This window comes from Photinus pyralis, unplaced genomic scaffold, assembly GCF_008802855.1.
Source record: "Photinus pyralis isolate 1611_PpyrPB1 unplaced genomic scaffold, Ppyr1.3 Ppyr1.4_LG2, whole genome shotgun sequence".
Taxonomy (NCBI): domain Eukaryota; kingdom Metazoa; phylum Arthropoda; class Insecta; order Coleoptera; family Lampyridae; genus Photinus; species Photinus pyralis.
The window spans coordinates 32774532-32787144 of NW_022170403.1; the positions used below are offsets into that span (position 1 = coordinate 32774532).

At 36.7% G+C, this 12613-nt stretch overlaps 2 protein-coding genes across 2 annotated transcripts; one reads left to right on the plus strand and one right to left on the minus strand.

The window, feature by feature from the left end:
- Positions 1-3813: 3813 nt before the first annotated feature.
- Positions 3814-6555, plus strand: LOC116162953 (the record flags this gene model as incomplete). Its single annotated transcript, XM_031476738.1, is given in 1 exon segment — positions 3814-6555. A coding segment is annotated over 1 exon segment (1104 nt). The 3' UTR covers positions 4962-6555.
- A 3433-nt stretch (positions 6556-9988) lies between these two features.
- On the minus strand, positions 9989-12223 carry LOC116163952 (probable DNA polymerase). Its single transcript, XM_031478080.1, has one exon. It carries the CDS (start codon positions 12221-12223, stop codon positions 9989-9991), a length of 2235 nt encoding a protein of 744 aa, XP_031333940.1.
- Between the last annotated feature and the right edge of the window lie 390 nt (positions 12224-12613).

Here is a 12613-nt window from a genome sequence, read left to right on the forward strand (position 1 = left end):
TCCTCGATTCCTATTGGTTCAACCCCCTTCTCCTTTCCTTCGTTCTCAATGGTCCTGACAAATCCTTGATTTCTATTGGATGGATTTCCCACCCGTTCTTCGACGCATCTACCTCCAGTCGCCGTTGCATGGTCTCTCTCGTCCACATGGTTATCGACGACTGTTTCTCAGTTCATATCCAGTCGTTGTGGGGGGGACATGCCACTTTTGGATCTTTCAGAAAAAACCCGTAGAGATCAAGGTTCGAACCTACTCCCCGCACGTACTACCGTCGTAGAGTATCGATATAGCATCTGCGCTACGAAGAACTAATGCAAAATATAGGTATCTCGTCGTTCCATATTCCTGCACTGTGCTGCTGTGGTTGATTAATCGTGGGTATGCTATATAAATTACGTTCTAATTATTTTTAGGCAATAAATGGATAAACAAAAATAAGGCAATCGTGAAATTCGTGTATGTTTTCTGAGGGGTGTTTGAAATCTGCACCGATTTTGAAAGTAATCTTTATTTTCGTTTAGACTTGCGTTGCATAACGTTAAATCACGTGATCACACACCTGCAATAAAATTTCAATTAGCGGAAGACCGTATCAGTATCCATTTGAACATTGAGGCAGTTAGTTCATATTTTTCTTGGTAAAGAAATCTTCGTACTTACGCCTAGTAAAAAATTACAGACCGATTAGAAGGTCTGCATTATGTCTTCCACCAATTTTGCAATTTTTAAAGCTCATTGCATAATCTGTATCATAGATCACGTGATAAATATCTAGGTAATGCATTCTTATAAAGTCAGTGCACCTGTGCAAAGTCGACAGTATAAAGAAGCACTTCGAAGTGTAAACGTACCTGTGAGCCGCACAGATTGAATTCTTTTCTGGCTTACCAATTCCATATTAAGTTGGTATTCTCGTGCATGCCAAAATCAGTTTTGCATTCGAATTCGAATCAGACTTAAGAAAAAATAGCTATCAGCGCGATAAGGTTTTTGTTTAAGTGTATCTAGGAGTAAGATTTCTGCACGATAATTATTACGCAAAGTAGGTTATTAATAACATTTTTTTCAATCGCATCATTGCGAGTAGGTAGCTAATTCTCGCCGCTATAAAAAGTACATCACTGGTGTGTTGTAACTAGGTAAGCACTTTCAGATTCACTCGGTAATTACCTATACCCCCATTCAAACTTTTTTTTTTGGTGACTATGGCCAAATACGAAATTGTTGGCGAATTTCAAAAGAACGTTAAAAGGTTCGCATTAAGGGGGCGTACAATAGAATTCAAAATCAAAGACGTTCCACCCAATGAAAACACAGTGTTGTGGATCAAAACAGCCATCAACCAAATAATCTCTTATATATGCACTGACGTTTCTCCTTCTGATATGATCGGGTTTAATTTTTGTTCTAAAAAGTTTTCGCGAGGGGGAGGGTACTTACGATTCCAGCCTGCCGAATCGGTATCTTTTGAAGATATTTGGGGATTAATTTCGAGCATTTATCAATCTAATTCAGCTGGTTTAAGTACGGAAACCTTCTGTTTGGAGGCTACAATTATCCGGGTGCCATCCGGCAAAGGTAGGATTAAGGCGGGTAACTACAACAATTTTGAGGAAGAATGTTCTGCTCGAAAGGGGATTATTTCCATTAAAAATACAGATAACTTATGTTTACCCAGAGCTCTTGTTGTTGCCATAGCTAAAGTCACGGGCGATTCTGGTTATGAGAACATAAGAAGAGATAGAGGTCATGTTCAGTTAAATAAGGCGAAACAGTTGATGCAGGAAGCTGAAGTATACATTGAGGCAAACGGTGGCGGAATACCCGAACTGAACAAATTCCAATCTTATTTTGGTAACAACTTTAAGATTGTGGTATATAATTTCGGTACTAAAGGGCGCGAAGTCATATTTGAAGGCAACTCAGACGCAAAGTTGACAATCAATCTATTATATTTTGAAAATCATTACAATGTTATTACTTCACTAACGTCGGCTTTTGTGTGCCGATATTATTGCGAACCTTGCCATATCCCCTATAACAATAAAGGGGGTCATATTTGTGCCAGTATTTGCATATCTTGTAAACGGTCCCCCGCATGTGATCGAGAGCTGATAATTAAATGCGCTGATTGCCGTAGGAATTTTGTCTCAAATTTATGTTTCAGTAACCATAAACTTCACTCGGGAAAAGAAGATAAATCGGTTTGTGAAAAATTTTTTAAATGTCGTACGTGCTACAAAATAGTTTTAGCCGGGCGAACTCACAGTTGTAATACAATTTATTGCAATATATGTCACCAAAACCGACCAAATAATCATCTTTGTTATATGCCCTTGGATTCCTCTTCACCAAAATTAACAGATTTCCTTTTTATTTTTTACGATTTAGAATGCACGCAAAACAAAACTGTATCTGATGGAAAATCTTTGCATGAACCAAATTTATGTGTTTTCAATCAGAGGTGCGAAGTATGCATCGATTATCCAATCGAGAAAGTTGTTTGCAGAAAGTGTGGTGTACGTCAACAGGTATTAAATATGAGCAGCATAATTGAGACGTTTTTTCAACATATTTTAGAGATAAGAAAGAAGTTCAAACATGTAATAGTTTTGGCACACAATGGGCAGGCTTACGACCATCAATTTATTTTGAATTATATTTTAACCAAAACTCAGTTCAAACCAGAATTAATTATGAGAGGTTCAAAAATAATTTCCCTGAGTATCAATAATGTGAAACTGTTAGACTCTTTGAACTATTTTCCCATGTCCCTCGCCAAGTTACCAAAAGCGTTCGGTTTAACAGACGATTTTCGAAAAGGATTTTTTCCGCATCACTTTAATACACCCGAAAATCAAAATTATGTAGGACCGTATCCCGATATGAAGTATTATAATCCAGATGCTATGAACACCGACGAAAGAGATAAATTTATTAGTTGGTACACCGAAAATAAAGACAACATCTTTGATATGCAAAAGGAAATTGTCTCTTATTGCATATCCGATGTAAATATATTAACGCTCGCCTGCCTGAAATTTCGAGAATTATTAATTAAATCCGGAAATGTGTGTCCGTATACAGAGGCATGTACGATTGCCAGCGCATGTAATAAACTGTTTCGTCGTAACTTTTTGAAAACAGACACGATCGGTTTGATTCCTAGACAGGGATATCGATACCGCGATAATCAATCAAAAGTAGCAATTCACTGGTTAATATGGGAGGAAAAGGTGCGAGGAATAGACATCGTGCACGCTGCCAAACAGAAAGAAATCGTCATCGGTGGTTTGCCTGTTGATGGGTATTGTCCACAAACAAATCAGGTATTTGAAATGATGGGGTGCTTTTATCATGGGTGTGTAAAATGTTTTAAAAATGATCGCGACAAACCTATACACAGTAACTCGTACGAAACGATGGATTTAAGATACGAAAATACCTTGTCAAAAATCAATCACCTTAATCAACTAGGTTACGAGGTAATAGTAAAATGGGAATGTGAATTTAAACAAGATACAAACCCCAACATAAATAAGTATGTGTCTGAACACCCATTGGTACATTTTGCTCCATTAAACGCGCGAGACAGTTTTTACGGCGGTCGAACCGGTAACATAAAGTCCTACTATAAAGTAAAAGACGGAGAAAAGATCAATTACATCGATATCTGTTCATTGTATCCCTACATTTGCAAAGTAGGCAAATTTCCTATTGCCCATCCTCAGGTCTTAGTAGGGAGCGACTGTGCCAATCTCGACGTCACAAAAGTCGATGGACTTATTAAATGCAAGGTACTGCCTCCACAAAATTTATTTCATCCCGTTCTTCCAATAAAGTTAAATAATAAATTAATGTTCCCTCTGTGTTATTCCTGTGCTAAAAATTTTACGCAGGAGGATTGTTCCCACGAAATAGGCGATAGAGCCATTGTGGGAACATGGGTGGCCGACGAAATTGTCAAATCTATAGAAAAGGGTTATAGGATTATGGAGGTATACGAAGTTTGGAGTTATAAAACGGAGCAGTATGATGGCAAGTCAGGTGGTTTATTTACTGAAATGATGAATAAATTTATTAAAATCAAACAAGAAGCGAGCGGGTGGCCATCTAACTGCAAAACTGACAAAGAAAAACGAGCCTATATTGCACGATTTTATGAAAAAGAAGGTATATTATTGGAGTTTGATAAAATTGAATTGAACCCAGGTCTACGTTCGTTAGCAAAATTAATCTTAAATTCATTTTTCGGAAAATTCGGTCAACGAGAGAACCAACCTAAAACCAAAATTATTAACCAACCGGTGGAATTGTATGCACTTCTGTTCGATCCTACAATTGATGTTGTAGGCATCTTACCAATAAACGAAGACACTTTAGTGGTAAACTATCAGCATAAAGAGGAATCATACACCCTTTTAAGTACAGTTAATGTATCCATTGCAGCATACGTCACAGCACAAGCTCGTTTGAAGTTATATTCATACATGGAACGATTGGGTGATCGTGTTTTATACTTTGATACGGACAGTATAATTTATATATCGCGAGAAGGAGAATACGAGCCCCAAACGGGCGAATTTATTGGGGACATGACAAACGAGCTTGATTGCTATGGCGCAGGTAGCTATATTACGGAATTTGCCTCTGGAGGGCCAAAAAATTATGGTTTTGTTGTATATTCCCCAACACAGGATAAGTACTTTCAATCCTGCAAGGTTAAGGGTATATGCATCAATCACGAGACATCAAAGCTTGTTAACTTCAACACCATGAAAAATTTGATAATCAATGAAGAGATTCCGAAAAAAATATTGTACACTACGTTTGAGAGGACCGCACAGCATCAGGTGTTAACCAGCCAAAAAGAGAAAATATTTCGAGCAAATTTATTGAAGAGACGTTTCAGCGGTTACGATTCATACCCGTACGGATACAAGAAGATAAAGCAGTGCTGACATAGTGTCTTTGTCGACATCATTAATATGGCGTGATGAGTTTCGTACTAACCCCAACAGCCATAATTTGGATTTGTTTAGTTGGTTGTCGATTTATTTGCCTATTCGGGCATACTGTGTAGTTTTTTTAGAAAATTTATTCATCGTGCATTTAACAGGTGTATTAGATTTCACTATGCAGAGTTATAAAAAATAGCATATTTCTACGACCATTTACATATAGTTTTCTTTAAAATAGGCAGATGATAAGACATTAAAAAACTAGTAATTTTACAATTGTAATATTTCAATTTGTATATATCTATGTATTATATAATATATGAATCTCAATAAATACTATTATCAAAAGCAATGTATCATTTCTCAAACACAATTCATATATCAAATGAAGTGGCACACAATGGCCATTACCATTTGGAAATTACTATACAGGATTTTGTCGGATCGTCCATTCCGAGACTGCTACGACGTTAGTTAGATAGGTAGGTATGTGTTTAAATGCCGAAATGAAGCCAAATAAAGAAATTATTACATCCATAAGCCAAGGTACGCTATGCAATTCGTCAGACTGTTAAATTTTGTCCGCTTTGCGATATAGCAGAGAGAGATTAGGCATAACAAAATGAAAACGTTGCAGTATCAGTGTTGGAAGCAAATATACAGACAGTTGTTTACGAGAAACGCATCAAATTGTGTTCCAGAAAAAACAGATGCCTTTCATCGCTACCTTCCATGAGATCTTTCCTCAAAGTGGTGATCTAAAATACTCGCAATCAATCACTTTCACGCGCGGTGGCATATTAGTCCAGACGACGTCACCTTCACTAAAACTCAGCGGCGCGAGTTACGAATTCCTTACGAATTTCTCCATGAATTACCAGTGTAGGTCAGCATAACTGGCATTACTTATACACTTCTGCACAATGAAACATACGACTGAATAAAAAACTGGTACCTACATTGATTTTTGACAATCTTATCAACTTGGTGATAATAAAAAAACAGTTTTGTCCGAGCAATAGTTTTTATCCATTTACCATAAAAAATATCATTTTAGCGCTTTACTAATCTTATAAGAAATAACACTGCTAAAACCTATGAACGGCCGAATACTAAAAAAGCATGTTTGTGTAAATACTGAGTTTTCTATGACACTAAAGTTTCGCAATTATCGAAGGAGACTCAGAAGATGAAAAATCACAAGAGCTCATTCGTTAAAAGTAGGTACATGGCTCTCCTGGTGATACATGTAAACTGATCTGTATACAAATGCTACGTAGAGGAGTTGATGGATCTCGAGCATAATTGCCTGTCATATGGTTTACGCATGAGAGAAACTATGGTTCCCCTACTATGTTCACTTAAGATCATCCCTTATGGGATCATTGACAGTAGAATAGTTCTTTCAAACATACCCGTTTTCGTAGATTCCTGCTACGATTAATTGTTTCGATTATGTGCAACGTTATAGGTATGTCTCCACTTGAAATAGTTTTTGAGCAATAGTATTTAATGGATCTTAATAATAATTTTAAATAACAATTTGTTATTGTCCTCAACAGAACAGTAATCTCATGTTATTTCTTATGGGGAAATGGGGTTCATTTTAGTCATTTTTTGTAACACTGGCACACGCGCAGTACTTTGGTCCGAGGTGCTCCCTCATATTTTGGCAACGCAAACGCCAACCGAACGCGAACATAAACCATAACGCGAACGTGACCCCAACGTGGACGTGAACGCGAACTTGAACCCAACGTGAACGTAATTGGAACAGGTATCAGCTAACAGGTTCTTTATTAGCGGTTTTAAGCTGTTAAAACTGTTACGAAATTTTGGTAGCTTATTTTTTTGTGGATTCGGATTTCGTCTAGCCTAGGAAGGAGCTTACCTTAGTTTTTGGTGTGGTTCTCTATAATTTGGTTCGAAGAAAACTACTTGAATCTCACCATCATTTGCAATATGATTCCTTTTAGTAGCATCTTGTGCGCCGTAAGTGACGGATATACAGTGAATTTATTTTAAATGCGAACATAGGAGTTTACATGCAATGTAATCTCCCTATGTTCGATTAAAAAAAACACATCAATCTATTGAGTAGTTCAAATGAGTAGTAGATAAAATTGACAGCTGTCACTATTTTAAAAATACCGCCGTCGAATTTAATTTCGAAATCGGTTAGGTGATTGCTTAGAATGTCAAAGAGGACACTTTGAACATTTATTGTAGTTGTTTTCGCTATTTTTTACTTATTTTCTTCATTTATGTATTGAATAGATCAAATTAGTAGAATACCAGATGCACATGACCTACAAATAATTGATGGTTGGTTCACAATGAATTCTGGTGTCAGCGAGTGCCCTGTGAGGTCAAGTTATCGTAAGTTTTTTATCCTCAAGTTGCTATGGCCCCCACATGCCTTCTTTAAAAAATTCTTTCCGAGTGCCCTTCATCATGGAGGCTATAGAAACCGTTGCTGTTCATAGTCACACAAGTTGCGCGTTTTTCTGGTGGGAATATGAACCGCGCACACCTTATAGATTGATGCGTTTTTTAAAAAAAACTAACATAGGGAAATTACATTGCATACAAAAGCGTATATTCTCATTTTTTAAAAAACTCACTGTATGTAATACAAGTGCATTTGCATTGCATTTATTTTAGACTTTTACCTACGCATCGCATCGAAGTTACTGATTTATATTAGGCGCATTTGATGATCCTTAATACTGTTTACCCGTTTATCTGTTTACTTGTATAAAGCTTTAACATCTTAACAGCTTAATAGCTTTAACAGCTTAACAGCTTTAACAGCTTAACAGCTTTAACAGCGTAACAGCTTAGCAGTGTAACAGCTTTAACAGATTATAACCGCTAATAAAGAACCTGTTAGCTGATACCTGTTCCAACGCATTTAAAAAAAAACTCACTGTATGTATACAAGTGCATGTGCATTTATTTTAGACTACACTATGCTTTTACCTACGCATCGCATCGAAGTTACTGATTTATATTAGGCACATTTAATGATCCTTAATACTGTTTGCCCGTTTATCTGTTTACTTGTATAAAGCTTTAACATCTTAACACCTTAATAGCTTTAACAGCTTAACAGCGTAACAGCTTAACAGTGTAACAGCTTAACAGCTTTAACAGTTTATAACCGCTAATAAAGAACCTGTTAGCTGATACCTGTTCCAATTACGTTCACGTTGGGTTCAAGTTCGCGTTCACGTCCACGTTGGGTTCACGTTCGCGTTATGGTTTATGTTCGCGTTCGGTTGGCGTTTGCGTTGCCAAAATATGAGGGAGCACCTCGGACCAAAGTACCACGTCACGTGACCACCAGCATGCGCCAAACTAATTTGCACATCATTCAGCGACCTACTGCGCGTGTGCCAGTGTTACAAAAAATGACTAAAATGAACCCCATTTCCCCATAAGAAATAACATGAGATTACTGTTCTGTTGAGGACAATAACAAATTGTTATTTAAAATTATTATTAAGATCCATTAAATACTATTGCTCAAAAACTATTTCAAGTGGAGACATACCTATAACGTTGCACATAATCGAAACAATTAATCGTAGCAGGAATCTACGAAAACGGGTATGTTTGAAAGAACTATTCTACTGTCAATGATCCCATAAGGGATGATCTTAAGTGAACATAGTAGGGGAACCATAGTTTCTCTCATGCGTAAACCATATGACAGGCAATTATGCTCGAGATCCATCAACTCCTCTACGTAGCATTTGTATACAGATCAGTTTACATGTATCACCAGGAGAGCCATGTACCTACTTTTAACGAATGAGCTCTTGTGATTTTTCATCTTCTGAGTCTCCTTCGATAATTGCGAAACTTTAGTGTCATAGAAAACTCAGTATTTACACAAACATGCTTTTTTAGTATTCGGCCGTTCATAGGTTTTAGCAGTGTTATTTCTTATAAGATTAGTAAAGCGCTAAAATGATATTTTTTATGGTAAATGGATAAAAACTATTGCTCGGACAAAACTGTTTTTTTATTATCACCAAGTTGATAAGATTGTCAAAAATCAATGTAGGTACCAGTTTTTTATTCAGTCGTATGTTTCATTGTGCAGAAGTGTATAAGTAATGCCAGTTATGCTGACCTACACTGGTAATTCATGGAGAAATTCGTAAGGAATTCGTAACTCGCGCCGCTGAGTTTTAGTGAAGGTGACGTCGTCTGGACTAATATGCCACCGCGCGTGAAAGTGATTGATTGCGAGTATTTTAGATCACCACTTTGAGGAAAGATCTCATGGAAGGTAGCGATGAAAGGCATCTGTTTTTTCTGGAACACAATTTGATGCGTTTCTCGTAAACAACTGTCTGTATATTTGCTTCCAACACTGATACTGCAACGTTTTCATTTTGTTATGCCTAATCTCTCTCTGCTATATCGCAAAGCGGACAAAATTTAACAGTCTGACGAATTGCATAGCGTACCTTGGCTTATGGATGTAATAATTTCTTTATTTGGCTTCATTTCGGCATTTAAACACATACCTACCTATCTAACTAACGTCGTAGCAGTCTCGGAATGGACGATCCGACAAAATCCTGTATAGTAATTTCCAAATGGTAATGGCCATTGTGTGCCACTTCATTTGATATATGAATTGTGTTTGAGAAATGATACATTGCTTTTGATAATAGTATTTATTGAGATTCATATATTATATAATACATAGATATATACAAATTGAAATATTACAATTGTAAAATTACTAGTTTTTTAATGTCTTATCATCTGCCTATTTTAAAGAAAACTATATGTAAATGGTCGTAGAAATATGCTATTTTTTATAACTCTGCATAGTGAAATCTAATACACCTGTTAAATGCACGATGAATAAATTTTCTAAAAAAACTACACAGTATGCCCGAATAGGGAAATAAATCGACAACCAACTAAACAAATCCAAATTATGGCTGTTGGGGTTAGTACGAAACTCATCACGCCATATTAATGATGTCGACAAAGACACTATGTCAGCACTGCTTTATCTTCTTGTATCCGTACGGGTATGAATCGTAACCGCTGAAACGTCTCTTCAATAAATTTGCTCGAAATATTTTCTCTTTTTGGCTGGTTAACACCTGATGCTGTGCGGTCCTCTCAAACGTAGTGTACAATATTTTTTTCGGAATCTCTTCATTGATTATCAAATTTTTCATGGTGTTGAAGTTAACAAGCTTTGATGTCTCGTGATTGATGCATATACCCTTAACCTTGCAGGATTGAAAGTACTTATCCTGTGTTGGGGAATATACAACAAAACCATAATTTTTTGGCCCTCCAGAGGCAAATTCCGTAATATAGCTACCTGCGCCATAGCAATCAAGCTCGTTTGTCATGTCCCCAATAAATTCGCCCGTTTGGGGCTCGTATTCTCCTTCTCGCGATATATAAATTATACTGTCCGTATCAAAGTATAAAACACGATCACCCAATCGTTCCATGTATGAATATAACTTCAAACGAGCTTGTGCTGTGACGTATGCTGCAATGGATACATTAACTGTACTTAAAAGGGTGTATGATTCCTCTTTATGCTGATAGTTTACCACTAAAGTGTCTTCGTTTATTGGTAAGATGCCTACAACATCAATTGTAGGATCGAACAGAAGTGCATACAATTCCACCGGTTGGTTAATAATTTTGGTTTTAGGTTGGTTCTCTCGTTGACCGAATTTTCCGAAAAATGAATTTAAGATTAATTTTGCTAACGAACGTAGACCTGGGTTCAATTCAATTTTATCAAACTCCAATAATATACCTTCTTTTTCATAAAATCGTGCAATATAGGCTCGTTTTTCTTTGTCAGTTTTGCAGTTAGATGGCCACCCGCTCGCTTCTTGTTTGATTTTAATAAATTTATTCATCATTTCAGTAAATAAACCACCTGACTTGCCATCATACTGCTCCGTTTTATAACTCCAAACTTCGTATACCTCCATAATCCTATAACCCTTTTCTATAGATTTGACAATTTCGTCGGCCACCCATGTTCCCACAATGGCTCTATCGCCTATTTCGTGGGAACAATCCTCCTGCGTAAAATTTTTAGCACAGGAATAACACAGAGGGAACATTAATTTATTATTTAACTTTATTGGAAGAACGGGATGAAATAAATTTTGTGGAGGCAGTACCTTGCATTTAATAAGTCCATCGACTTTTGTGACGTCGAGATTGGCACAGTCGCTCCCTACTAAGACCTGAGGATGGGCAATAGGAAATTTGCCTACTTTGCAAATGTAGGGATACAATGAACAGATATCGATGTAATTGATCTTTTCTCCGTCTTTTACTTTATAGTAGGACTTTATGTTACCGGTTCGACCGCCGTAAAAACTGTCTCGCGCGTTTAATGGAGCAAAATGTACCAATGGGTGTTCAGACACATACTTATTTATGTTGGGGTTTGTATCTTGTTTAAATTCACATTCCCATTTTACTATTACCTCGTAACCTAGTTGATTAAGGTGATTGATTTTTGACAAGGTATTTTCGTATCTTAAATCCATCGTTTCGTACGAGTTACTGTGTATAGGTTTGTCGCGATCATTTTTAAAACATTTTACACACCCATGATAAAAGCACCCCATCATTTCAAATACCTGATTTGTTTGTGGACAATACCCATCAACAGGCAAACCACCGATGACGATTTCTTTCTGTTTGGCAGCGTGCACGATGTCTATTCCTCGCACCTTTTCCTCCCATATTAACCAGTGAATTGCTACTTTTGATTGATTATCGCGGTATCGATATCCCTGTCTAGGAATCAAACCGATCGTGTCTGTTTTCAAAAAGTTACGACGAAACAGTTTATTACATGCGCTGGCAATCGTACATGCCTCTGTATACGGACACACATTTCCGGATTTAATTAATAATTCTCGAAATTTCAGGCAGGCGAGCGTTAATATATTTACATCGGATATGCAATAAGAGACAATTTCCTTTTGCATATCAAAGATGTTGTCTTTATTTTCGGTGTACCAACTAATAAATTTATCTCTTTCGTCGGTCTTCATAGCATCTGGATTATAATACTTCATATCGGGATACGGTCCTACATAATTTTGATTTTCGGGTGTATTAAAGTGATGCGGAAAAAATCCTTTTCGAAAATCGTCTGTTAAACCGAACGCTTTTGGTAACTTGGCGAGGGACATGGGAAAATAGTTCAAAGAGTCTAACAGTTTCACATTATTCATACTCAGGGAAATTATTTTTGAACCTCTCATAATTAATTCTGGTTTGAACTGAGTTTTGGTTAAAATATAATTCAAAATAAATTGATGGTCGTAAGCCTGTCCATTGTGTGCCAAAACTATTACATGTTTGAACTTCTTTCTTATCTCTAAAATATGTTGAAAAAACGTCTCAATTATGCTGCTCATATTTAATACCTGTTGACGTACACCACACTTTCTGCAAACAACTTTCTCGATTGGATAATCGATGCATACTTCGCACCTCTGATTGAAAACACATAAATTTGGTTCATGCAAAGATTTTCCATCAGATACAGTTTTGTTTTGCGTGCATTCTAAATCGTAAAAAATAAAAAGGAAATCTGTTAATTTTGGTGAAGAGGAATCCAA

Excerpts from the sequence above, each read along its gene's own strand:
- LOC116163952 (XM_031478080.1), bottom strand. The coding sequence starts at position 12,223 with ATGAATAATGTGAAACTGTTAGACTCTTTGAACTATTTTCCCATGTCC.